Source organism: Corapipo altera, unplaced genomic scaffold (assembly GCF_003945725.1).
Source record: "Corapipo altera isolate COAL_440 unplaced genomic scaffold, ASM394572v1 61153, whole genome shotgun sequence".
NCBI lineage: Eukaryota > Metazoa > Chordata > Aves > Passeriformes > Pipridae > Corapipo > Corapipo altera.
In genome coordinates this window covers 901,417-927,905 of record NW_020884958.1, presented here as the reverse complement: position 1 = coordinate 927,905, position 26,489 = coordinate 901,417, and the positions used below count along the sequence as shown (strand labels likewise).

The 26,489-nt window shown below is 39.8% G+C and overlaps 1 protein-coding gene across 3 annotated transcripts; it reads left to right on the top strand.

Moving 5' to 3' along the window:
- The first annotated feature begins 1,948 nt into the window (after positions 1 to 1,948).
- On the top strand, positions 1,949 to 26,489 carry FSD1L (fibronectin type III and SPRY domain containing 1 like). 3 transcript variants are annotated; one of them, XM_027663805.1, is made up of 14 exons: positions 1,949 to 2,050; positions 6,197 to 6,292; positions 7,210 to 7,341; positions 7,895 to 7,996; positions 11,024 to 11,046; positions 13,958 to 14,079; positions 17,396 to 17,605; positions 17,933 to 18,031; positions 19,793 to 19,919; positions 20,852 to 20,884; positions 24,038 to 24,135; positions 24,575 to 24,826; positions 25,175 to 25,263; positions 26,134 to 26,489. In XM_027663805.1, the coding sequence occupies exons 1-14, from the start codon at positions 2,036 to 2,038 to the stop codon at positions 26,251 to 26,253; spliced, it is 1,518 nt and encodes a 505-aa protein (XP_027519606.1). In that variant the 5' UTR covers positions 1,949 to 2,035; the 3' UTR covers positions 26,254 to 26,489. The 3 variants fall into 3 exon arrangements, with proteins under 3 accessions (XP_027519606.1, XP_027519608.1, XP_027519607.1); XM_027663807.1 differs by lacking the exon at positions 20,852 to 20,884 and having other exon boundaries at positions 24,041 to 24,135; XM_027663806.1 differs by lacking the exon at positions 20,852 to 20,884.

Here is a 26,489-nt window from a genome sequence, read left to right as displayed (position 1 = left end):
CTGAATCTTGGTTTATGCTTCAAATATTAAATGTAAGAAAGTAGTATATTTGGTGCCAGAAGAAAACAGCTCTGGAGAAAAGTCCTTTCTTACATTTCTAACCTCAGTTTTAAAGAAAACTGACAAACAGATGCACCCAGTTCGCCATTCTCTGTGGACACAATTTAAATGCAACTTCTAGTTATTCTGTGATTACCCAAGTTGATCCATTCTTGTTTTACAGACCTGAAGTATTTTCCTCTTCTCCAACTTCTTACCATTGTTTCCTTTGAGTCTTCTTTCTGTGATATCTCTTTTTTTGGCCTAAAATATGCTAACAGCTTTAACTTACAAGATATTCTCTGTCCCCTAGCATCCTGCCAGTAGCATTTCTGCCCATACATTAGTTCAGTGACCAGTGACGATCTGCTTGTCCAGGATCCATGTTCCCAAGGGCTTCCAAGAAATCACACATGTTCCTGTCATGTTCCCCAATTTCCCAGTGTATAAGGGAGCAGTAAGTCATTACAGGTTCCTTTAGGACCAACTCTAATCATCTGAAGTATTTCTTCTTATCAGTCCTTTCCCTTTTAAAAATCTCCCATTGTGGAAAAAAAGAACAAAAGCAACTATAAAGAAAATATTCTTAGTAGGTCTTTCGTTGCTCAAATTCAAAGATTCGTAGAATGGTTTGGGTTAGAAGGGATCTTAAAAGATCATGTAGCTCCACCCTCCTGCCACAGGCAGGGACACTTTTCACTAGACCAGGTTCCTCCAAGTCCTGTCCAACCTGGCCTTGGACACTTTCCAGGGATGGGGCAGCCACAGATTCTCTGGGCAACCTGTGCAAAGGCCTCACCACCCTCACAGGGAAGAGCTTCCTCCTAATAACTAATCTAAACCTTCTCTCCTTTAATTTGAATCCATTCCCCCTTGTCCTGTCACTATATGGCCTCATCAAAAGTCCCTCTCCAACTTTCCTGTAGGCTCCCTTCAGGTACTGGAAGGTTGCAATTAGGTCACACCAAAGTTCTCTCCTCTCCAGGCTCAACAATCCCAATTTTCTCAGCCTTTCTTAGTATGAGATATGCTTCATCCCTCTAAATATCCTGGTGGCCTCCTCTGGACTTGTGTTCACAAGAGTGCTGAAGGAACCCATAAAACTGTGAAATAATGTCTTGATGGCGACCCTTTCCCTGCATTTGCAGTTTAGAAATGAGAAAGCATATAGGAAGATGTGAGGTTGAATCTTTCCACATAGTCCAGATCTGGAATTAAGAAGTGGGCCCACAGCTGCAGAAATCAATTTAAACACTCACCCCAACACACCGCAGAGGGTTTCAGAGCCAAATGTGCCCCTTTCTGAGGCTGGTGTTATTGGCAGCCTGGGTGACCACAGCCACTATTTCTGACTCTGCTGCCAACTTCTCTCCCAGGACAAAACACAACAAGTCCCTTTGGATTTTAGTATTTTGTTGGTAAACAAAATCTGCGGATAAACAGGGACCTCTGGAGATCACCTAGCCCAACCCCGCTGCCAAGGCAGGGTCACCGGGAGCAGGAGATACAAGAACACGTCCAGGTGGGTTTGGAATGTCTCCAGAGAGGGAGACTCCACAATCTCCCTGGGCAGCCTGTTCCAGTGCTCTGCCACCCTCAGCGGAAAGAAGTTCTTCCTCATGGTGACGAGGAACTTTTTGTATTTCAGTTTATGGCCACTGCTTCCTGACCACTGAAAAGATGCTGAGACCATCCTCTTGGCACCTGCCTTGGAGATATTTATATGCATTAATGACACTAAGCAGGCCCAGTACGCCTGACAGACACTCCAACCTCGGGTTCTTGGGCCGGGACGCTCCTCCTCAACCCCGCACGCCCCAGCCCGTCCGGGGACGGGACTCGAACCCGAGGACCCGGGAGCGGCGGAGGGCGCGCAGGCGCGCGCATGCCCTGTGCGGGCGGGGCGGGGTCGCGCGGCCGCTTATCCCGGAGTGGGGGGGGAGCGCATCCCTGTATCCCTCCGTCTCGCATCCCCGCCCGCGTCGCTCCCGCCGCCATGGACGAGGAACGCGTGAGTCCTCGCGGGGCCGGGCCGGGTGGGCAGCGCCAAGGCGGTGGGGGGGAAGGAGGGGCTGGAGGGGTGTCGGCGGAGCGTTTTCTCGGCGGTGTTGGCGTTTCTCGACGCTCGGCCTGGCTGCCTGGGGAGGGGTGGTGGAAGAGGGAGTTGTACGGGAGGACAGCGGCGCAAGGGAGGAGTCCGGGGGATGCGCATCCAGAGAGGCTTCCTCGAGTCTGCTCGCTCCCCGCCTGTGTTGCGGGAGCAAGGAATATCTGCAGACAAGGAATGTCTCCCCCTCTCTGGAGATATCCCGGACCCACCAGGACTCACTCCTGTGTCACCTGCAGGGGGAATTGGGCTGGATGATCTCCAGAGGTCCCTTCCAACCCCAGCAATTCCTGTGGTTCTGTAAGGTGCGGCAGCGGTGCGGAGCCCTTTCACCCTGTGTATCCCTGTCATAAGTGATTATGGTGCGTACATAAGCCCTTCTGTTTGCCACTGATGCAATCTAGAGTTGAAGGGAATTAATGAATAAAAGCGTTTTGTGGCATTTCTTTTCCCGGTGGCTGCTACCCTACAATTCCCTTCTTCCTTTACTTGCTATCACCCTCCTTGGGGAAATCACTGGCCAAGATTTGGGGCTTTCTAAAAATGATGCTCACCTGAAAAAAGTTGTGACTCAGCCTTTTGGCTCTCAGTCTGTTGATGCAAAAGGGCTTCTGTTACTGTCTCTGTGAGGACTGTGCTTTCCTCAGCTTAGAAACTGGTTTGTGGGTGGGGTCAGAGTGACTTAGCGCTATTGATGGCTTGAAACTTACAAATTAAGGATGTTTGATACTTCACTTAAGTGTTTGTGCACTGCCAGGCTGTGTGTTAGAGGAGAAGCTCTTGCTTGAACATTCTCACACCATTCAAGGAGTTGCAGCTTCTTCAGGCTTAGCCTCATAATAAAGTCGTCAGGTGTCAGATTTATCAAAATAAATCCCTTAAGAGAGTGGTACAGCAGCAGGTCAGCTTAAGCTGAGACCCAAAACAAAGGAATCTCCTCACAGTTATACCCTGATGACTTTGCACATGCTCTTGTGCTTGTGGTCTGGTGCTGATTTTTGGTCTGGAGTCCTCTGACACGTCTCGGGATTCTTTCTCTGTATCCACACAGGCAAGCTCTTCACTGTTCTTACCTTGTTGAGTTACAGTTTCTGCTGATAACTGTATCTTCCTAGTCTTCTGGTTTGTGCTTCCAGTGCACCTGCTCGCTGGCAGAGCATGGGAAGCTAAAAAAGCCCCAGACTTGTGGTGAATGTTACTTAAAGAGAACCAGAACATCAGTGTTTTATCAGTATGCTTCACATCCTAAAGCCAAAACCCAGCACTATGCCTGCTACTAGGAAGATTACTGAGGAAATTAACTCTCTTCCAGCTGACAACAGATCTTGGTGTGAGTTCACAGTTTGTGGTCAGCAAATCCAGCTGCTCATGCTAAGCAAGTAAAGCTAAGGAAGCAAAATGCCAGATCACACAGTATTGCATCTTTGTGTAACTCATTCTCCTTAAAACTTATTTATGCTAAGCAACTAATGTCTCTGAACACATGCTTTGGAAGCTGAGATGGATGTGAAATGGCAATAAGTGTACTTCTGGTAGGAACTATGTGAATTTGAGTCTGTCTGCCTTTGCCTGCTCTATGTGAGATTAGTCTCTTTGGAAGAGAAGTAAATGAGGGCTGCAGCTGTTTTGGGTGCCCTAAGTGATTGTTTCTGAATGGAGTCATATTTGAATTTCAGTGCTGCTCAGAGGTTCTGAATACAGTAGCAAAATTGCATTGGATCTCACATTTTACAATACTTTCTCTAACAGTATTTAAATTTGCTGTCACCTGCACTGTATGAAGTTCTCCTTCAAACTTTGGCAGCTTCAATGTGTTAACAAGTGCAGAAAATTAAATTAATGGAGGCTAAGTAAGCATGTCCTCTTTGAAATTTGATATGGACGTGAAGGTTAAAATGTCTCACAATTTTGTCCTAGGCCCAAGACTGCTACAGAAACTGTTCTGTATGCAGACAGGTTATAAGCCTTCAATATGATCTTGAGCAAGTTGATAGCTCCTTCTTAAACAGAACTGCTATAATTGTTTAATTTGTCAAAGTTTACTATTTAACTTTTATTAGGGGCCTCTATGCTTCTAGAGGTGGACAGCTGCCTTCCAGTTGTTGCTATTTTTTTGTGTGTCTGAATGCTTTTTAAATTACCCTCACATATAGATCTTCTTCTTTAATCATAGTGTGGCTTTAAAACCCAACAACATTGTTCAGCACTATATACAAGAAGACTTTTTTTCCCCATGTGTTTCAACTGAATAAGCCCTAAGATCCTTGCTGAAAGAGGATTGTGAGTTTCTGTGTTCATCCAAATTGACAGTTCTGCTCATAGGATCTAAAGCTTATCCCCAGGCTATCTGGCATGTGAAAACAATTGCCTCTGGTCAGTGGTGAATGCAGAAGCAGCTGGTTGGACAATGGTGATTTGTCTGCCATTCTAATGTACACAAAACTGCCTTTAGCCTTGCTCAGTTTTCACCAGACAACAAAAAAGTTCAGTAATGAAGTGGTCAAGACTTGCTGTACTCTTGTTTCTGAGAGAAGCCAAGGTCTTGTTTCTGTTCTGAGAGTCCTGGCTTCAGCCACAGCCAGCTGGTCTGTTACCTCTGCACATAACACCATCAACACCTGTGCTAAAAGCACTAAAATTTCAGATTCCTCTGTCAGTGGTTTAACTTTGTGAGCATGACACCAGAAAACAGGCAGTGGGCTGGGGTACCAGTAAATACCTCATTGCAGATTTGTTGTAAACTGCTGAGGAAGAGATCAGAAGAAAGAGGAATGAGCATGGCTTAGTAGTAGGGGAGAAGTTCCTTGTACTGGATGTAGTGTTGAGGTTCACTGTGGATGTTGTGAGAGGATAAAATATTCTTCTTGCTTTCCAGCAGACAAATGTGATCCAAACAGTACATGGTTATTAAGGAATTGCTTGTGGAAGGAACTTCTGCAACATCTCTTTGGTGGTCTGGCTGCTTTTAAAGCATGCTTATTATTTCTCCATGCCTTGAGTTCTTAAATGTTGTCAAGTAAGAGTGTTAGGCTGAGCTATTGAAACTCTGAGTCCGACTGATTAATAATTTATTAATTATAAGGACAGGGATTACTTTCTTTTTTAAAGAGCCAAATTTAGCATATTAGAGTTCAGTTTGCTTCTGAAACTTCTTATCAACCAGCCTGAAGTAAAGTTACAGAAAATTCTTAGTTGCTTCCTCACCTTGTCCTTTATTTTTACTTACATATGGTGATATGCTTTGAGCTTTACTTGACTTAAGTACCACACACTTATGTGTTTTTTGTCAAATTCTTAGAATATGTGACTGGCAACTCAACAAAATTAGACTTGGTAGTATAAATTAATTTAGAATACATTTTGGTGTACCTGATAGTTTTGCTTGCTTGTATTTGCTTTTTAAGCTGAATCTACTGCTTTTTGAACATCTAGATTAGTACATCACTGAAATAACCTGATTCTCTTTCTACACTCTCAGAAAGCTTTCCTCTTGGAGGTCACTTTTAATTGGAATATAAGGCTATTCAACCAAACTATTTTGCCACTTGTAGAATAAGTGTACAGATCACTGTTACAGGTTTATTTCTGTATATAGAATAAACTGTCAGCTTAGTTATTTAACACTTGTTTCTTTCAACACTGGGAAATGCTAGTTTTTCTTCTATGTTACCTTTTACCAGCTTTTTAAATTTTCTTTATTAGTTCTCTGTTTTGTTGCTCAAGCACTGCCTTCCTCATCTGGAGAAGTTGTGTGCGCCAGAGGTGTTCTGGTGTAGGTGACTTGCTTAGCAAAACATGTGGAACAGTGGAGTATTATTGATTTCCCTCAAACTAACACCTGGAGATCTTCAGTTTGGTGGAATACTTCTTAGACCTGTGGTATCCTTTCCCTTTTCTAACAAAATGCATTTCCTGATCCCATCAGAACGCAAGCTCAGTTTGCCATACCTGGGATGTGTATGATGAGTTTTCATGTATGGTGAAGTGGTGATGACCAAAAAAATCACGAGGTGATTTTACAACTTCTCTCACTTGTTTTTGTAATTCTAGGAGACTCTGCAGAGGATTGTCAGTACTCTAGTGAACAAAAATGATGAAATTCACAACTTCATCGACATGCTGAACCATACAATATCAAATGTTCAGGTACATATATATTGAGGCTCATAGCTTGTAGCTGAGAGGGGAGCACCTTTCCAGTTTTGTTAGTCCCAAACTGGATAGCGTCTAAGGGGTAGGCTGTAAGAATCAAGTTCAAAATACTGCATGTCGGAAGTCTGTCGCTAGATAAAAGGCATGATGGTTTTACATCTCATGAGAAAAGCTATTGTAGAACTTCATTTGTGTGGAAGAGAGAATTTGGATTCTGATGCAAGATCTCTAACTCCTGTTCGATGAAGGTACTCTGTTTTTTAGACTTCTACTCTATTTGGCAAGCTGAAAAATGAGCCCATCCTGGTACTTGAGAGAATATTATTTGCTCTTTCACTTTTTGGTAGTTGCAAATTGTTGGGCTTAAGCTGAAAGTTAGGCCTGGCTGTTAAAGCATCTAAATGAGGATGAGATTTAGGTTCTTTTAGTCTGTCAATCAGCTATAAGTTGTTTCATGCTAAAGCTGAGAGAAGTTAACTGCAGATATGGAAATTGTCCAGCAAATCTTTAAATTGATGTCTTGAGTGCAGCTTTTAGTATGAAGTGAAATTACTTTACATGGAACTGGATAACTGCCTCCTTCCAAACATCTAGCAAGCCATGTATAATTGTAGGAGGGAAATCAAGACTTTTTTTTTGGTATGGAACAAAGCTGCCAGGTATGCTGGCTCTGTGCAAGTTTGAGTATCGTGGAATTTTCATGGGTGTCAGCGTCCAGAGTCCCCCTGTAGAGTCTACTTAGGATTTGTCCGTCGTTTGTAATACTTTTTCCCTTTTGATAAGTTGAGGGGCAGTCACAAGGTATCTAGTGGTCATGGCAAAACATGTGTGGGCAAATCATGTGAGTTTCAGTCTAAAAGGCTAGTTTTCATTGTTTCTAGTATAAACAGCATTTTCAATTCTCTTCTTAGGTAAACTCTTCCAATGCAATCAGTGAGCTGGATGAAGAATTTGATGGTCTGTATTCTGTATTGCATGAGATGAAGGGGAGTATGGCCAACACTATCCAGCAAGAAGAGGCTCGTAAAATTCAAGCTCTGCAGGTAACTATATAACTACATTTGTGAACTTCCTCTGTTCCCCTTCCTCTGCTACTCCCATCTGTCATATAGCAATATTGATTTTCAGGATTGTCTTGTGACAGTTCTGGAGCTGGTTGGGGATAAAGTCATTGCCTTTTTCAAAGCTACTGCTACATTAAACACTGTCGTTCATAGATCAGTAGTATGCAGTTCTGTAAATAGAAATTGTAATGCACAAGAATATAAGTGTTTATGTCTTTACTTCTGAAATCCTTATTTTTTGAGGGGGGGGAGAAACAGACCTTGAAATTAAATCTGGCTTTTAAATGAGACTTCACCACCTATCCAGCTTTTTCCCCTTTGGAGTTGTAGGATGTGGCATGTGTCACTGTGCACTTGTGAAGCACAGTGAAGTTTTGGTTGCGTGCTGTGTCAGAGGTAATCACCTTGATTATATAAGGTAATAAGTTGTTATAAATGCATAATAAAGCCATGTACTTTCTAGTACTGGTACTTCATAAGCCACTTTTTAAAATGTGAATACATCAAATTGTTCTCTCTGTTTTTGCTTCAGGATCAGCTTAGCCAGTGTAGTCATGCCTTGGAGAATTCTGAAGAGCTGCTGGAAATTGCTGTGCAGTCTCTGGATATAAAGAACCCTGCGAAACTCTTAGAGGTAGAAAACATTGAGCAGATGGGTGTAAGGCGGATATTGGTATCCATCTCCATTTGAAATATCCTTTGCATTACTCTCCTGGACCCCGTAAACTTACCAGCTGTACTGACAGTAAGGATAGAGAGGCATCATCATGGCCAGGCTTTGCAAACGAAGATTTGGGAAAGCTCTACCCACATTTGTTACAAGCATACTGGTGGCTGAAAAGGCCAATACGAGACAGGCACGTCTGGCAGGCACAGCAGAAAAACTCCTTAGGTGGTATATTCTGCAAGGCACAAATCTTTCTGCGTTGTCTTTTCTCCTCAAGAGTGATCCTGCGTGCGTTCTCAAAAGCATCAGCAGGTTATGGATAGTGTGTCTCCAGAGAGGCACTCAAAACACAGACAACCCCAGGCTACTAACAGGGTATCCAGGTACTTATAAAACATTCTGTACACATATGGCCCCTGGGAGTCACTACGGTGACCGCCAGTACAGCGAGGCCAGCAGTCAGCCTCCTCGTTCACACACGTTAGGACCCTGCTGACAGCTGACCAGCCACTACAAACACACAGAAAGAACCCCCAGGCTGAGAGGCATATAAAAATACAGTTATTGCTCTGTTAAAGAAACCAAGTGTCAAGTACTACAGTCTTGAATTTTTATGCAATGTCTAACAAAATAAGGGGTTTTCTTGTTATTCAGAGTGAGCAGGGAAGGAAAGCAATGCCTTCTCCTGAACAACTGCCATTGTTAAGCAAACTTGCACTGATGAACTCAGGAAATGAAGGTGAAATAAATCTCTCTAAAGCTGAGTAAAGACTTGGAAAATGTGTGATGGCTAGGACTCGAAGTCACTCGAAGTGACCTGTCCATTCCCAGTGCTGATCCATGACGCTTGCAGACAGTCTCTGGATTCTATCTGTAGGTGACAAGATGTTTGTTTTGCAGAACTTAATGCAAACTGTGGATCTTGAACTCTGCAGCTGTGCTGAATGATCTTGCAAAACTAGATTCAGTTCAGAACTTAGTTTGAAACTGAATTCTGTATATTCCCCAAAAACTTCTAACACGTTTGTGTAGACAAGAGCCTGGATTTGGGCCTTGCATTGTGATACCAATACAGATAATTTTTCTTTATCACAGCAGATGTTTAAATCAGGTAACGTGTATCTAACTGGAAGAATATGCTTGTAAGTTAACGAAGCAGTTCCCCACATACACTTAATCAGTACACTAGTGCTTGCTACAGTAACCCTTGTGGTAGTACTGGGATCAGCTGCGCCAAATCCAAGGCCAAATTACTTTTTTCCTTCCTGCATTTTAGTGGGAACAAGGACACAAATCTTGTTAAAAGAGTGAGGAGGAAAGCTGTCTTACTGTGTCAGTTTTAGCTTTTGGCAGCATGTTTGTGTGCTGTCCTGCTTTCTGGGTATAAGCTTTGATTTACGTGGCTTGAAGAGCAACAATTCCTTAAGCTGAGCATTTTTCTTAGGACTTCAGTTGGAGTTGTCCTTTCTGTCTTGTCACAGTGATGTGTAAAAAAATAAAGTCAGCTCTATGCAGAGTGTAGCGTAGACTTTATTGTAAGGTGTTTTGTTTCAGATATCTCTAATGCTCTTTTCCAATCAAATAGACTAAGGAAAGCTATTTGAGTGTTTGCTGGGGGGAAAGTCTTTTCAGATTTGGTATCTGAAGCTTAAGATACCAAAATCCAATTCAATGACCTCTTACTATCTAGGGTATAATACTGGTATTACACTAACTAGCACTTGTGCATTTGGATATGGCATTTTAAGGTAATATTGCCTTGTCTATTAGGCAGACAATTTTATTACTCTATTGGTAAGAACAGCAAGTGTTCCTGAAGGGGAAGCTCCAGCCCATGCTCTTCTATTGGCACAGATTTTCTTTGGATACTCTAGGAGTGTTGTGAAGTAGCTCTGTTTATCTAGAGCTGTCATATAGGAGAATCAGCCCGTAGCTTCTACAATAACTTTGTTTTGAGGTAAAATAAAACTACCTCTTTAATTAAATTATTTCTAAACACGTGTTTTTTTTCCTGCTTCCCACTTTTGAAATATACAATTGGTTTTGTAGCAGGGACAACATGTTTGTTTTTTTTTTTCAATTGAATATGACTTGTAATTACTAAAAAATTGGGAAGTTCTCCACTTTCGACTTCAAACTGGAAAGCTACTTGATGTTTCTTGTCTCCTCTTTGGAAGGAAAACCAGTTCAGCTGCATGGCAACTGCATCAAGTAGCAACGTTAACTTCAGTCATGGATAACAGACACGACTAGACCATCACTACTTCAGCAATAATGTTTGTTTTACGTTTGTAGCTCCTCTTCGTGAAGGACAGGAATTTTTGTCTTTCTAAATGCCAGTTAGTCTTTATGTTTGAAATATGTCATTACCACTTCTGCATCTGCTTGAGGGGTATCATTTAAGTGCTGGGAAGAACTATGTTCTGTCATTTTTTAATAGTGACACACAGAGACAATGTTTAGGAAGTATTGTTGGAAGAGTTTAATAACTTTCATAGTAAAAGTTAGAGCAAGTCCTAGTTTTTCTTGTTTATCAGAGCATACATCTCTATGATGTGTAGCCAAACAAGCCATGTGTGGTCACATGCCACTAATAAGCACTTCATAGCTTCACAGAAAATACCATGGTAGCTAAATGTTGCTGACTTTGTCCTGTACCTACTTTAAAATGTGATGGAGAGTAGATTTCTCTTCATCAGTTTAGTTAAAAAGACAAAGTCACACCCAGGAAGTTGAGCAATTTGGAATTGGTTTGGTGTGGTTGTTTAAATCAGTCTTTTTTTCTCAGGTGAGATGCTGTTGCCATGCTAACCCATGCTATTAACGTGCTTAATGGGACAATCTATTTTGATAAAAATGTTAAGCTCATTTTGATCTTCAAATTTGAATAATGCAGCAGAGATGGTTCTCAGCCTTCTTGCATGTTACTGCCATGGATACTTGCATGGAAATACTAACTGCTTTCTCTCTCTCTTCTTCCTGACATGCATCAAGGCTGCCAGACAGATCAAAGATAGGTACAGTACAAAATCTATCACTTTTCTGTCTTTTGAATTAATCTTATCCTTGAAAACACATTTATTTTGAAAGGGCCATAGTCAGCTTAAGTCAAATTTGTTGACTCTTCCCTAGGTGTTAGCTACCACAACTTTTGAGAGAGAACTAAAAACTTCTGTGCTGCTCGTGTAGTATTTTTCCTGGCTTTTCATATCTTTAAATTAATAGAAGGCTTTAATGAAGGGAATAGAGCTCTGTATCAGCTACTGGTATTATGATTATGTCTGTTATATATATGTATATGTATATAAATTATTTTTAATAATAAACTTATTAATACCTGATGGCTGAAATTTAATGATGTTTCAAGCTGACTCTGTCCCTTTAAGTTGTGAGAAAATATTGTTCTTTGTCTATTTTTTAAAGTGCTTAAGGACTTTTGCTAGCTAATTTTCCTTCTGAATGTCAGAAGTCTTGTAGCCGTTAAAATATTTCTGGTGACATCGGTCTGACTAATGACAGTAAAATTATTATTTCTGGTAGCTTTTCTTTGAGCTGCGTTTTCAAGCTATTGTTTAAAAAGCAAAGCTTTACTGTTTCAAAATAAATGCTAAGGCCATTTTTGTTAACTATATTCCAAGAGCCTTACCTTCTGGTTCAAAAAGCTTACTATGATGTGCATAATACTTTGAAAGGCAGCTGACAGAGTGCTTTCAGCATATGTTGCTCTTATGGACCAAATAGTTTGTCTTTCAATTTACAGGTTTTTCAAGAAAGGGTCTTATGGACTAAATTCTCTTAAGTGCTATATAAAATGAGTAATTGCTAGAGAAATAAAACTTTGTATTTCCAAGGGTAAAGATTTAGGGTCCTTATCAAATCAAAGGGAAAGTGGATAGTGGCAGTGATGGGAATCTTAATACTTTTTATCAGTTGTAATTTCTGTTTTCTTGAAATGCTGTATCACCTCATCCTTTGTGGTTCCCTAAGACTGGTGTCTAAACAGAAGTTAAAAAGCTGTCTGAAGCCGACTGCTCCCTGATGTTCTACTGCTAATCAGAGGATTATTTTTCCTTAAGGAGAGATTTACTCTACCCATCTGGCTGAGCAGTGGAATGTGCCAAGCAGCCCATACAGAATTTCAGAACATGAACCCTGTCTTGGGAAATCAATTGACTTGTCTTGTATGATATTCAGATCAGTCTTGTGTCCCAAAATTGTAGAGCTTGTCACTCCTGACATATATGTATATATATTTAATAATAAACTTGATATTTCCTCCCCCTTCCTCACTACCAGATTTTTTGTTTTTCACTATTATTTGGTGAAGTACATGGTACCTCACAGGGAGTGATATGAACTGGGTATTCTAAAGGTGGCGCACATCTGTAGGTGTAGAATAAATTCAGGTATTTACAGTTGACTTTTGTGGTGTGTATAATACTTTATAGTTAAGAATTATTTTTTTTTTTAAGCAGAATTTGGGACCTGTGTGCTGTCGGAATCAGTGTTATTCAAATTCTTCTGCATGGCCTGATGTCTTCAGAGTCAGAGAACTATTCTAGAAACTTGTCCTTATTTTTAGTAGTGTAGTTGGAGTACAGAATTATCTTGGGAGTATTCAGAGCAAGTACTGAGCTAAGATTTCAGAAGTGGAAATGGGAGCACAGGATCACAGGATGGATCGTGGAGGGAGTGACCACAGTGGGTCATCTGGTCCCACCTCCCTGCTCCAGCAGTGCCATCCCAGAGCACATGACACAGGATTGTGCCCATACAGTTCTGGAATATCCCCAGTAAGGGAGACTCCACACCCTCTCTGGGCGATCTGTTCCAGTGGTTGGTCACTGCACAGCTAAGAAGTTCTTCCTCATGTTCAGGTGGAACTTCCTGTGCATCAGGTCTGCCCATTCCTCTTGTCCCATTGCTGGGCACCCCTGAGCAGAGCCTGGTCCACCCTCTGACCCCTCCCTGCAGACACTGACAGACATGGATGAGGTTACCTCTGTATCTCTTCTTGAGACTGAACAGGCCCAGCTCCTTCAGCCTTTCCGTGTTGGAGAGATGCTCTGGTCCCCTAATTATCTTTGTAGCCTCCGCTGGACCCGCTCCAGGAGCTCTATGTCTGTCTTGAGCTGCTCGGAACTGGATACAGCACTCCTGATATTACTTACAGGGCTGAGTAGAGGGGCAGGATCACGTCCCTGACCTGCTAGCAGTGCTCTTCCTGATTCACTGCCAGATGCCACTGGCCGCCTTGGCCCCTGGGGCTCACTGCTGGCTAAGGGACAGCTTGTTGTCCACCAGGACCCCCAGGGCCTTCTCCACAGACCTGCTTCCCAGCAGGTCAACCCCCAACCTATCCTGATGCCTGGCATTATTCCTGTCAAGGTGCGGGACCTTGCACTTGCCTTTGTTGAATTTCAGAGAGTTCTTCAGTGTATCTCGTAAAACAGGTCTAATACATGCATGTTCCAAAATGCAGCTTAACATTTCTCATATCCGGATACAATCAGATATAGATATGAAAGCAACATAGTCAGCTTGTTCACTGCTGTTTAGAAATGCCTAAACATGATCCCAAGTCTGTGGTGCTTTAGATTTTTCACACTTACTGATTTTATGTCAAGTGATATGGATTTCGTTTTGTCTCTTATCCAAGCTTTTCAGTAGTAAAAAGGTTTAAGCTCTTCTCTAGTTGCCTCTAGTATTTATTTGCCTAGTAATGTAGAACAACTGGTAGCTTGCACTATTATTCTGAGACAGTTTATTTTTGAGTGTGCTAAATGGTAAACAGTTATCTGTTAGAAAAATGTTCTTCTCTTTGATCAGTAGTTTGATATTAATGTTACAGGTTATCCGATTGCAGTTTTGAAAAACGGCTTAAACAATGTAAGATACATTTTGGTAATGCTTCTTTCTTGACTTCAGTGTCACAGTGGCTTCAGCATTCCGCCTCTCCCTGAAACCAAAAGTCAGTGACAGTATGGCTCATTTGATGGTGGACTTCACTCTGGAAAAGCGCATGCTTCAGGCTGTGAAGTTTTTGCCAGGTAAAAACTGTATGCACTGGGTTTAATTTGTTATTACATGAAACAACTTACTATCTTCAAACCAACCAAACGAAAGAAAACTGTACCTCTTGCACCCTTTTTCAAAGTACCTAAACTCATTCTTACTCATTGCATGTTAATTTGAATACCTCAAGGATAACAGTTTTCTGGCTTTTTGTTAGTTTCTACATATGACAGGATTTTGGAAAATAACATTGACCTTAGAAGTGAGAATGAGTCTTCCAGACCATGTTTTTTTCTGAGTTGTCAGTTCTCTGTACTTTGCGAAGTTACCTGAAGTTTCTCTTGATGCTCAGTGACACTCCAAAGCCCTGCTCCTCTGCAGTAGTGTTATAGATGGAAATGTAGACTAATGTCACTTTCAAGAGTGGTGAAATGGTTTGAAATATAGGAAAGAGATAGTCTACTAGTGCTGTGATTATGATTACCATAATACAAAATGTGTATTGATGCATCTATTCCTGACAGTAGACTTAGATGCATTAGACCAGTATATATCTTTAATGTCTTTTTATTCATATTGCTTCCCTATTTAGAACACTTTGCCCTTGACTGTTACCAAGAATATATTGACAGGAATATGCTGGCAGGGCTGCAGATTATTCCATCTCTGGGTCACTGATCCAAATCTGTTAAGGACTTGGCAGCATCAGTTTACATCTCTGCCCGTTTGTCTTGGATGTTGCAGATACAGTATGTGGTAGCAGGTGTAGTAAATGGCCAGTGTTATTCCTGGTGGTCAGCTACCAGAGTCCAGGCAGAAATTCACCTTCTAGTCTTAGACTCTGGGTGTCAATCATTGCTCTGTATTCCATAGCTAAGGGAGCAGGGTAGGTAAGCTGATCACAGTGTACCTGTTTAATAGGAATGAGAGTGTAAAGATCTAACAGCAAGTATGAACAAAGTCTTGTGTCTAGATAAAGGTATTATTTAGTATAACCTTTCTTATACATGGATTTTCCTTGTTAAATACATAGGAATTTAAATTGTTTTGGGCCTTTGATTTTTTTAAATAGGAAAATTGACTTTCTGGTTATAAATCTTCTTTTCTGTTTCAAATTGCTTTCAAACTACTCAGACACCAAATACAGCTTAAACTGTTACAGACAAATTTGCACTGAGCATTGACAGGCTTTCATACATCAGGAAATACTAATGTTCTAGTCTAGGCAGCGGAAAATGGGTTTGGTGGTGTGGTAGTTTGAACACTGCTTGCCAGAGAATTATGCTGAAGGCTTGGTGTCACCCCAAGCACATGTAAGACTCTTTATCTGGTATCTTATGACAAAAATAATGGGAGTAAGTAGCTAAACTTAAAGGTATAGGAGCTGAATTGCTTGTCCTAATCTTAATTTATTTTTTTTGCCTATTAAGGCAACATATTGAATTAATTTCAAATTATTGCTGGATGACTTTGATGGCAAATGCATGGAATTAACACTTGAGCCTGTGTTGTAGTTTAACCCCAGCAGGCAGCTAAACACCACAGAGCTGCTTGCTCACTCTCCCCTGCCGTGGTGAAATGGGAAAGACAATAAGAAGGGTAAAAGTGAGGCAAAATTGGGGGTTGAGATAAAAACAGCAAAAGCAAACAGGTAAAGCAAAAGCTGTGTGTGTAGGTGAACTTATCTCCATCATGGGGACTTGGGAGGACAAGATGCCATCACTCTGAACATCCCCCCCCCCCAGTTTATGTACTGAGTGTGATGTCATATGGCCTGGAATATCCCTTGGGTCAGGTGGGGTCAGCTGTCCTGGCTGTGCTCCTTCAGCTCCCTCACTGACAGGGTGGTATGAGAAGCAGAAGAGGACTTGATGCTACTTAACTAAAACCCCTGTGTTATCAAAACTGTTTTCATCACAAATCCAAAGCACAGCACTGCACAAACCTCTGTGAAGAAATGTATTTGTCCCAGTGCAGACTTGAATATTTTGTGCTTTCAGTCTCTTCTGTGCTGCTCATTTGTTCTCAGGCATTTTAAACCTATAACACCAGCTTCAGTGTAATTCCCGCTTGGCTTAAACTGCAGGGAGGGTAAAAGGGTGCATTTCAGCAGTGCTGCCTTTGAAATATTTGAAGAGATCATGAAGAGAAAGTGTGAAGGTAGTGTTCATAAAGCCAGTTAGACCTTCTGCTTCTAGTAGACCTGCTGTAGCTCTAGGAGATGTCTGTATCTAGAGTGTAAAATTACACATCTCTAAAGGACTGAACCATAAATAATGTGAAGTTGATTGTCATCAGTCACTGTGGAGGGGAATCGTGGATAACAGTCTGTTCAAGAAATAGTTATGCAGAAGACTGCATAAAGCCAAATGTATATGTAATTAGGACTTGGTCACTGAGACCTCTGTAGAAAGCACAGTTAAGGGCCTGAGGGGTATGAAAAGATGATTTTTGACCAAAAAGAGTCTGCAGGTCTTATCAGTTCCACAGATGCATCAGGATTATCCTTTTTTGATGCTCCTGCTTGATACATTGACTTGCAGGCCACTCTCATGTGTATTTTGAGCTTTTATCAATGCTGAAACAAAGGAAAAGATTTTTTACAGAATCTTTCTCCAAAAAATGCAAACAGTAAGAAGTCTTTATTACTTCCTCCAGCTAAAGTATGTAAATGCCTTCTTTTGCAAAATATTTTCCACAGACTGAAGTGCTCCTTGATTTCCTAGAAATAGACTTCTGTTGTATATAAAGAAAACTTCAACCTTTAGTAGATCTTTGGAATTGTTTTCCCTTCTTTCAAGACAAGGGGTGAAAAGGAAAGAAAACTAGGTGACTGTGGAGTGGTTAGTGGGAAATACTATGTATCACTATAGACATAGTGATACTATGTATCACTGTAGTGATTTATAGGAAATATAAGTGATGCTGTGTGGGGGCTGCAGATGTACTTACCTTCCAGAGACTCAGAAACAGAAGTTTGCTTTTTAATGTTCTCCCTGTGCAGTATTTATTCTAAATGTAGATTCATAATTGTAAGTCCACTCTACTCTAGCAAGTCCTTCTTGCTGCTTCTAGAAGGGAGTCAGCCTAACTAACAGACAAAGCAAACATCTGGAAGATTTGATGCAGATGCTCACTCTAGAGGTCATGTGTACTTCTCATTTAGTAAAATGTATGTTAAATAGAAGAAATAAGTAATAAGCCTAGTCTTTGATGATGCTTTGCTAATGAAACAGATCCTGTAAAGGAAGGAGTGTTACTAGGCCAGGGGCAACTTCCGGATTCTGTAAATCCAAGGAGAACAAAGTAATACCCATTGTCATCTTTAAACTGACCTGTGTGCTTGTGCAGTCCCTAAAGCTCCAGAGATAGATGTAGCAGCATGTATGGTTGCTGATAACTGCATAACAGTATCATGGAGGATGCCTGAAGAAGACCCCAGAATTGATCACTTTGTACTGGAGTACAGGAAAACCAACTTTGATGGGCTCCCTCGACTAAAAGGTGAACAGCATTGGGAAGTGATCAACTACATCAAAGCCACTCAATACACGTTATCAGGTAAAAGTCTTTTATACTCCAAACACCAGAATATCAATATAACTTTTGATGCTTGGAAGTTTTGCAAAATACCCCTTTTTCTGCATGTAATGAACCTTCCGTTATATCACATTAGTCTTGGGTGCTTTGTACAGTAATAGCTCTGTCTTTTATTTTGACTTTGAGGTTTTGTAAAAAATCATGTGTTAATTAAAGTTTGTGCTGATATTTAAGCATGTTTTTTGCAGATTGAGGTAAATGCAAGACAGCTGCATGGAATAGGCCTTAGTCTTGTAAAAGTTGTCAGTAACCAATGTAATTCCAGGTTTCTAAACGTTTGCTTTTTAGGTCTGAAATTTGATACAAAATACATGAATCTTAGAGTACAAGCTTGCAACAAAGCTGTAGCAGGGGAATACTCTGATCCTGTAACTCTGGAAACCAAAGGTAAAATTTGAAAGAATAACCTTAGCTGTAGTGAAAAACCTGTACTTAAACTTTTCTGCCTTCTTTATGAACCTGTATGTTGAATTTGCTTCTGAACAAGCACTGCTGAAGCACATCCTAAGTAACAGAGAAAACAACCATCTCTGTAAAGGATTAAGAAGCATATTGGCACAAAGCTGTGCTTTCAGCATTCAGGCCTTGAAAAATGGCATAATAATGTCAACTTTCTCCAGCAGAGCTTGACATTGGCTGCTTTGAACTGTGGATTGACAGTGCCATGTGCTCCTACATCATGCCAGCATACAGCAAGAGAAAGATGAATGTTGTGGATGAATGACTCTTGGGGCATCTAAACAGTTGGTGTAGTTATCTGGTTATTAGTGACAGATACAGCTTTTTGTAACTAGAAGGGGCTGGAAAGGGTTGGGTTGGGTTTTTTTGTTTGTTTGTTTGTTTTTTACTTTGGAACTGTAGATTCTAACCACTGTCAATATTAAAAATATAAACAACTTCAAATTTGCTGAAGGTTTACAGTCATTATGTTCAAAATTGGTTGGTGTGAGGACTGTTAGGATGGCTTCCTAACATCATCTTTTAAATAAACTAGCAGAAAAAAATCCTGGAAGTGATGTTTTGTGAGAGAACACAAGACTTAACTCTTAGGTGGAGATAGTGATCCTGTGGCTTGAGTTACAGCCAGGTCTGTGATGTAAAGGGCAAAATGACTGGTATCAACTATATAAATTTATATGTAAATTCTATTACTTGTGGAAGCTATTTCATAAGAACAAAGCTATATGCAGTTTGAATGAGCTAATGGGCATTCTGATAACTTTCCTAAAATTACTTTAATACTCTTAAAAACAGTAATTGTCAGACACATAGTATCCACTTAATAGCCACTTACATTCCCTACTCCAGTAACAGAAAAGTAATTCTGGTTTTGATTGTTTGGGCAGTTACAAGACTTCCTATATTATTTGCATTATTTATGGGTGAACACTTAGTTCACTTTCTTTATTAATCCACCCATAGAAAACCAGCTTCCTCATCCATGTGATTATTTGACTGTTCTTTACATTTGTGTACTGTTGAACTCTAAACTCTTAAAAATCCAAAGTATACTTTTTTTCAGAATCAATATATGTTGGTATTAGGACAGTTACAGAACAGTCTGTAAATATCTTTAGGGAATTTCACCTGTTGTATTAGTTTTGTTTTCTTGCATGAAGGGCTTGGCTGCCACAAATACCAAATCTCTTCCTGCTCCATGAATCCTCTGCTGTTCTTGTATCTGCAGCTGACTTCACAGTTCGGCATTGTCTACCTGGATGTGCTACTCTGTCTATTGAGTATTCCCCCAGTTTGAAGTCCTTGTAAATCATAAACACCTTGTTGGAGAATCAGTGCTGCCGAGCATGGAAAATAAACCTTCCTTTTTAAGAAATTCATAATTATAAGAATCTTGAGTAGGCTGTAAACAGCAGCAGCAAGGACTAGCTGAATTTACTTCCTGACTCTGAAGCATTTTAGAGATGATAATACTTACTTTGTAACCTGTGTACTGAAAGTGGGTTGATGGGCTTTATTTGAAGGGCTCCGTACCTTGGTTACAAGTGTCAGACTGAAAAGCTGATTTTTCTGTTACATCTAATAATGCTGTGCTGCATTTTTCCTGCTCCTTATATAATTTTCTATGAATAGTCACTGCTGGGAGAGAGCGTTATGCCATTTCACTGTTTTCTATTTTATCTTGACCAGCATTTTTGTTCAGTTTGGACAGTACTTCATCTCACCTGAACTTGAAAGTTGAAGACACCTTTGTTGAATGGGATCCCACTGGAGGCAAAGGTCAAGAAAAAATAAAAGGGAAGGAAAATAAAAATAGGTAAGACCTCTGTTTCGTAAATGTCTGGGATACTTCCTCTGGCAATTGGAGGGCAGAGGGGAATTAAAGCACTTGAGGACAGCAGGACATGAGAGGAATTTTCATTCAGAAATCTCTCTCCAGAAGAAATTTTTTTTTTTTCCCCTTCTGTCACACAGATGTGGAGGCTAGAATTGTGTCACAGTTTTAAATAATATTTTAAAAATACATTTATTGGGCTTATCATTCAAGGTTCTGAAGTAAGTTGTAGATCTGGTGGATTGACCCTGGCTAGCCACCAGGTGCCCACCCCCCTGCTCTATTGCTTCTCCTCTTCAGCTGGACAGTGGGAGAGAAAATATGATGAAAGGTTTGTGGATTGCAGCTTCCTTCAGGGCACATCCACCCTGAAGTGTTTGTTATCTCAAACCCTCCTTAGTGATGGAAAGGTACCAATAAAAAATGGAAATGGATAATGAAACATAACTCTTGTGAAAGTGGCCGAGTTCGTGGTAGATTGTTATATGTGTGCTATTCTGAATCACTGAATAAATACTGTTAGAAGAACATTATTAGATCAGTTTGCTCTTGGCTGAGCCTTTAATATATCCAAGGATGAAGGATGTGTGGATGAATGTGTTAACTCGCTGGCCCTCTATTCCAGGCCACCTTCATGGGAGGGCAGGAATATCCTGATACCTGACTGGAATTTCCTGTGGTGCAATGAGTACCAAGTGCCTCTCAATGTGCACCCCTCTGAGGAAAGCCTGGCTTGATCATCTCTGTTCCTGTTACATCGTTAAAGACAGCAGTTAGCTTTTGTCTTCCTCATGCTGAGCAAACCCAGTTGTCTTTTGACTGTGCCCCAGTCCCTTAATTGGCATTTAAAATATGGGGATAATTTACTGTAGTAATTGAACAGTTCTTTAATGCCTACTTATTTCTGTCGACAGTGGCCAGAATCCTCTGCTGAAGAGCAATAGAAGGTGATAATATACGTCTTATTCCTAGGATCTAGCACCTAGTTTTGTTGGGGTTCTATGCTACTTTCCTTTGCTTGATGTCATGAGAAACAAATCTAATAGCCTTTATTAGTAACAGGACATATGCTTTTAGAAGTTATTTGAAAGTTTAATTTGGATTTGTAGAGATATGTTTATTATACATTTTCCAGTGACTGGAAGAGAGCCTTTCTGGAAGGATGCATCCTAGTGTGTATGAAACCTAAATTGCAATAGTTGGAAGAGCATTATGTATTTTCATGTTGATACAAAGATCCCTGTTATTTACAGACATATTGAGGCTTGCTTACAGGATGACTCACTATGGTTTTTTACAAATGTAGTAAAGATCTCCTTTCAGAGAACTTTAAAATATTTTTTTTGGTTCTTATTTTTGAATCTGAAAACCTCTTTCCATCTGAACTTGTTCTGTAGCTTTTACTAGACATCAGAGGGTAAGAAATAGATGTTTTTACAGGCTAAAAAAAAAGATGAAATTTAGCCTGATGACATGTAAAAGGCTGCATAGCAATTCTAATTGCAGGACCAATTGTTCAAATGAGAGAGTATCTTTTTTGAAATTTAAAGTTAGGTAAAATATTTTCCTATTCCTTGTGCAGTTGTGGTTTTTTTAGGGTAAAATTTTTTCTTTTGTTCTAATAAAACTCCTTTTTGAGAGATTACTTCTCCTGTTTTTGCTCTCACTTTTTTTCGGTGGTTTAGAATTGAGGGGACAAAAGACATACCTGTCTTGTAAGTGTTATTCCCCTGTGTTTATCTATCAGGCAGATCTACCTTTGACTTGAGATCAGCAATAAAAAAAGCTTGTGTAGGCAAAACAAGCTCTTGAAGTTGTGCAGTGTCAATAGTTCCACTACACAAAGTGTATCAGTTTCTGCTAAACTAAATTTTAAAAGTGTCTTGGAGGTGTTCCTACTTGCCCAGCTCTGGGAATCTGGTACTTTGGCCTCTCCTTGTAAAGCACTTCCCTAGTTCTTGCCTTTGCTTTGGTAGAAGGACATGGTCACATGTTCAACTTTACAACTTAGACCTACCTTTTCTAGCAGGAGATTTAGATGAGCTTTATTCTGGTAGGAGGCTTTTGTTCCCTGTTAAGAGCATCTGTGGAATGTCTACATTAGAAGGAAAATTTTTGGAGCTGGCTCCATAGTAGGTGGGGAAAAAATTGCACTATAATTGTTTTAATGCACAATTTTTAAGGGTTGGAAACACACAATGGCAACAAAATGCTTAATTATCTGTAACTTATTACACTAGAAAAAAAGCCTCTGGATGATTTCTGATCTCTCTCCTTGACCTTTCTTCTCCAAAAGAGGATACATATTGCTAAGAGTATGTTTTGTGTGCTGAAACGGATCCTCAACAATCCTAAAACCATGAGATAAGAATATTTGGCCACTGAACAGTGGAAGAAATGTGTCAGTTACTGGCTGTTAAAGACTGTGCTGTATCAGAAAGAGGGCACCAAACTGCTATGAAATTTGCTGCCTTTTCCTATTGGAAGGGAAACTTAAGCACTGTGAGGAAAAAGAACCTGAAAACCTGTTTTTTGAAGCTTTTATGTCAAATATTTAATGTCATTTTCTCAATTCTTAAAGGCTATTAGATTTTGATAGGACAAAGCACATGCAATGGCCGTTTACAGATTTGAGCAAAATAAATGATATTGAGAACCTTTTAATGCTTTCCTAACCTTGAGAAAATACTAGCAAAGTACCTGTGTTTTTTTCTTATGGTGATTCTCTAAATGGCCACATTGCTTTCTGCATAACTCATATACTGGATCTAATAGAAAATTTTGGGCAGCATTTGTTGGAAGTGTGAGTGGAAGATGCCTGATGCACCTGAAGAAGGATGCAATCTGCAAAGAGTGATGGTTCCTCCTGAAATTATCCTTTAATTCTTGGCTTTGCTTTTTCCCCCCCCCCCCCCATGCTGTCACTTGTTAACTTTTTATTTGGTAAGTAAACTGCAGTATCTCCCATTTTTACAAATTTAAAAGTACTTGATGTGGTGCACCTACACAATATTACACTTACCCCCTTCATGTAACTCTTGTCTGCAGTTTACAAACATAGCTGTCTTCCAATCACTGATGTCAAATTTATGTGCTGAATGGTGATGAAAAACTTTTTCATCATCACAAGTGATTTCTTGTAGAATTCTGTAACTGGAATAGAACAAACCTGGTCATGAACTAGATTTTAGTATACTTATGTATGACAGCTTAATATCGCTCTGTTTTTGATTCCCATGTGGCCTTATTTTAATGATGGTATTAAGCAAAAAGGGACCCTTTCTAATCCTTTCTGAAATGCTATTTGAAAATAACTCCAGAAAACTTGAAATTAACATTGAATGAAGTGGAAAGGAAACAAGCTGTATTAGTGGACATTAAAATAGCAAATAGCTTTACCAAATATTAGCTGAAGGATAAGTTGGAGAGAAAACTCTTGTGTGTGGTAACTCTTCTGAGGCTAATGTATTGTACACTACAGGAGATGAAAAATTGAGAATTACTTATCAAGGGTATTTCAGAGACTGATTTTGTACTTACTTGGGGTTTTTTTGTCAACGAAATTAACCTCAAAACTGTGTAGCTATTTCTGAGAAATTAAAATTCTTTGCTACTGATTGCCTTTAAAATAGTAATCAGATGTGATTTTCTGGCTACTGAGGAATATTGCAGATAGCCTTCACTTGGTTTAATGGTTAAATTGCTGAGAATTATTTTTGAGAGTCTAACAGAGGTTAAAAAAAAGTTTGAAAACCTCATTAGGTTAAAATTATTCTCTTACACAACTGATTGCTTGTTAGAATATTCTCCAGCACAAAGTATGTTTCATTCAAACTATGTGCCACATGTGTGTTTTTTCCCCCCACTCCTGTGTCTGTTCTCAGCTGCCTTTGAACTTGTTTGTTACAACATCTTGTATTATTTTTCTGTCTGTCACCTCTTCCCTCCCAGTCCTTGTGCATGTGAGCTGTTAAGAGCTACTAAGCGGCTTAACTAGCGTGTCCTTTCAGTAGCTTTGCCTGTCTCGTACTGACTCGGGAACACTTACATGTGCCATTCTGTAGCTGTGTCCAAATCTTGAGTACTTCATCTCTTTTTAGAAGCAATGCAGCATCTCCGAAGAGAGCCACCAACAGCCCAAGAGCCTCGGCCAGGGGCAGCAGGGATCGCTTTGCTGGTGAATCCTACACAGTGCTGGGTAAGGTGGACCTGTTTGCTCTGTTAGGGTTGTGATGCTGTGGAAAGGGCAGATGAAGCAAGAATTTGAGGGAAACTTTGTGGCAGTTCAAGGCTGTGTAATTAATGTTGTCCTGCCGCATTTGCCCATAAAACACCAGAATTTTGTGCTGCAGTGTCTTCAGGTCTGTTGAAACTCTTTATTACAAAGCTTTTAATGACTGACATTCACTGCTGTTCAATGTAAATTGATGTTAAATATGTATTATTTGAATTATAAATACAGTCTCATTAGTATTTTATATTTATATTCTATTGTACTTTTTTTTAATCGTTATAGTTCAGATTTTTTTAATGCCTTCGCTTTAAAGTAAAACAGAGTAGACATCACTGGTGCCTGTTAGGAAGACAGCGTTGTAAGGTACACTCAATTACAGCAATTAAATGTATTTCTTTGGTAGGAGACACTGCTGTTGAGAGTGGACAGCATTACTGGGAAGTGAGAGCCCAGAAGGACTGCAAATCCTACAGCGTGGGAGTCACATACAGAAACCCAGGGAAATTTGACCAGCTGGGAAAGACTAATTCAAGCTGGTGCATCCATATCAACAACTGGCTGCAAACCACATTCTCAGCAAAACATAATAATAAAGCAAAGACTCTTGATATACCTGTTCCTGACAGAATAGGAGTATACTGTGACTTTGATGGAGGTAAATTACAGTCTTAGGGGATGGAGGTAAAAACTTGACTGTCTGTGTGGAGTTGGAGCAGTACAGGGCTGAAGCAGTGCATTACTTCAATAATGACAGTCTATTATGAAAACACAGGCCCAGAGCTGTTAGTATTCTAATTCTTGTAATGTCAAATTACTTGAGTTCATCTGTGTGACAGAGCTACTAATTGTGAACTTTTCTGTTTTGTGGACTGTACTTAGCATGTTCTGGAAACCTTTCCCTGTGAATGAATCATTTTTTTGTAAAAGTTAGACAGCAACAGCATCTAAGCGTGTTTAAATGCTAATGTTTAAACTGTATGCCAACTTGTTTTCTTTCTCTTAGGTCAGCTCTCATTTTACAATGCAAACTCAAAGGCGCTGTTACACACCTTCAGGACTAAATTTACCCAACCGTTACTACCAGGCTTCATGGTCAGTATCTATAAAATTTTGTTCAGCTTGTATCACTGAATTCAGTTTACCAAAGACTTAATTGCTTTGTCAAGAAGGAAACTGGAAGCACTGGTTTTGGCTGACTAGTAATTTTTAAATTTCTGTTTGATTTCATGTGGTGCTTATAGTAGCACTCCAGTAGAACTTTGCATGTACACAGGGACAAGTTTAGCTTCAGAAATGTTAGAATGTGTTTGCCTTCCCTCTAGCATTGCTAAGACTGACTCTAAGTCAGTTCCTAAGTAACACAAAATAATATATTATAAACAAAACATAATATTTTATAACTATATAATTTTGTAAATATTATATTATGAATACATATATGTATATAATATTATGAATAATATATTAGTAAAGTAATAAACAATATATTAGAAAATATATAATATTATAAACAAAACATTATTTTAGAAAATAAAACAGATTTATTTGTACTGTGTTTACATTGACATAGTTTTAGCATGACATGGAAGAAATAAGCACTGCTTTCAGGCACTGGAGCATAGTGATGTTGTTGCTTTTCATTGTCATTTGAAGTACTTGCTGCTGGCTCATTGGCCTTCAAAGGAATTTTCCTATTAGGAGCAAGTCTTTTTGTATAAAATCTTAGCCTTAGTTATAAACTTACAGTCATAAAGCATAGTATGTGAAGCATCTTAGACTTTGTGGACTTAAAAATTAGCTTGTCTTTGATTAGAATGCTTTACAGAATGCTGTGACAAGAGCAAGAGAGAAGATGTAGAGCTGCAGGATAACTTTGTTGTTAGTTCCATTGTGTGGGGCTTGTGGGATGGGAGGAGAGAGATGTATGTAGTCCATAATGTAGATTTTTCTTCTTCCCCTTAGATCTGGTGTGGAGGTCTCACAGTGAGTACTGGATTGCAGGTGCCAAGTGCTGTGAAAACCCTTCAGAAAAGTGAAAATGGATTGAGTGGCTCAACAAGTAGCCTAAACAATGTTGCCTAGTAGTGTCTGTTAAACATTTCTATTGCTGAATGTTGGTTTTTTTCTGTGTAGCTACTACTCACAGAAGCTTGTGAGCATTGGATTAAACTGGGTTTGCTACCTTCTGCTGTTTAGGGCCTGGGTACTGATAGTGCAAAGGTGTGAGGCTAAAGTGTTAGGAACCTACTGGGAATCCAGACAAATGTCAGAAAACTGAACTGTTACCTATTTAAAAAAAAAAGAAAAAGAAATCAAAA

What these genes read in the sequence shown, in the direction of transcription:
- FSD1L (XM_027663805.1), top strand. An exon ending in GCCAGACAGATCAAAGATAG is followed by an intron (nt 11,047 to 13,957) that starts GTACAGTACAAA and finishes TCTTGACTTCAG; the next exon opens with TGTCACAGTGGCTTCAGCAT. An exon ending in TGAATCCTACACAGTGCTGG is followed by an intron (nt 24,136 to 24,574) that starts GTAAGGTGGACC and finishes TTTCTTTGGTAG; the next exon opens with GAGACACTGCTGTTGAGAGT.